Source organism: Pundamilia nyererei, unplaced genomic scaffold (assembly GCF_000239375.1).
Source record: "Pundamilia nyererei isolate P.nyererei 1_Seehausen unplaced genomic scaffold, PunNye1.0 scaffold07218, whole genome shotgun sequence".
NCBI lineage: Eukaryota > Metazoa > Chordata > Actinopteri > Cichliformes > Cichlidae > Pundamilia > Pundamilia nyererei.
The window spans coordinates 1-1,006 of NW_005194619.1; the positions used below are offsets into that span (position 1 = coordinate 1).

At 46.6% G+C, this 1,006-nt stretch overlaps 1 protein-coding gene across 1 annotated transcript; it reads left to right on the forward strand.

Moving 5' to 3' along the window:
* Window positions 1-506: 506 nt before the first annotated feature.
* Window positions 507-952, forward strand: LOC106456092 (platelet-derived growth factor receptor beta-like; the record flags this gene model as incomplete). The annotated part of the gene is made up of 2 exons (XM_013908265.1): window positions 507-693; window positions 782-952. Coding segments are annotated over exons 1-2 (354 nt in total), but the record flags the coding sequence as incomplete, so codon positions are not given.
* Between the last annotated feature and the right edge of the window lie 54 nt (window positions 953-1,006).

The window sequence follows — 1,006 nt, forward strand, 5'->3', positions numbered from 1 at the left end:
CCATTGAAAAATTTGGTCGCATTTGGACCAAATTGGTTGCACTCCAGAGGCCTGTACAAGTCTGCTCAAAGAAGTCCTGCCATTAATTAATGCTTCAGTCTTAAATATGATCAACCTATCTCTAATAATCAGCTATGTACCACAGGCCTTCAAGCTGGCTGTAGTTAAACCTTTACTCAAAAAGCATCTCTAGCCCCAGCAGTCTTAGCTAATTATAGGCCAATCTCCAACCTTCCTTTCATATCAAACATCCTTGACAATTCTTTCAGTGGTGCAAGTTTCAGTCACTGTTAAAATGTCCTGTTTATATGGTTGAAACCTGCAGTCAGCTGAGACTGAATAAGTCACCTGATGCTGATGAAACATTTCTCCCACTGAAAATGTCCAGATGAACGCAGTCAACTTTAGGGATTTCCTTACTTGGAGCATGAGCGTGCATCAAGACACCACTGTGCGATGTAACAGGAACAGGAAGTGATACTGAGATACGAGGGTTTTGTTGACCAGTTGATGTACTCACATGTTACCTTGTTTACCTATTTATCTGTATTCGTGTTGTGTGTCCCTCAGTGTGTGCACAGAGATCTGGCGGCGAGGAACATTCTAGTGTGCGAGGGGAAGCTGGTGAAGGTCTGTGACTTTGGTTTGGCCAGAGACCTGCTGAAGGACCAGGATTACATCGCCAGGGGAAACGTTAGTTAACCAGTTCAGTCAACTATACTGAGGGCTCCTGACATCATCAGGTCAGGTGTTCACCTGTGCACCCACCTGTGTGTTTCAGAGCTTCCTGCCGCTGAAGTGGATGTCTCCAGAGAGCATCTTCCAGAACATTTACAGCTCGCAGAGCGATGTTTGGTCCTATGGAGTTCTGCTGTGGGAGATATTCTCTCTGGGTAACCCAGTCTGTCACACCAGTGTCCGGCAGCCTCGCCTCTGTCAGTGCGCCCCAGGGTGGCTGTGGCTACAATGTAGCTGCCATCACCAGTGTGTGAATGTGTGTGTGAAT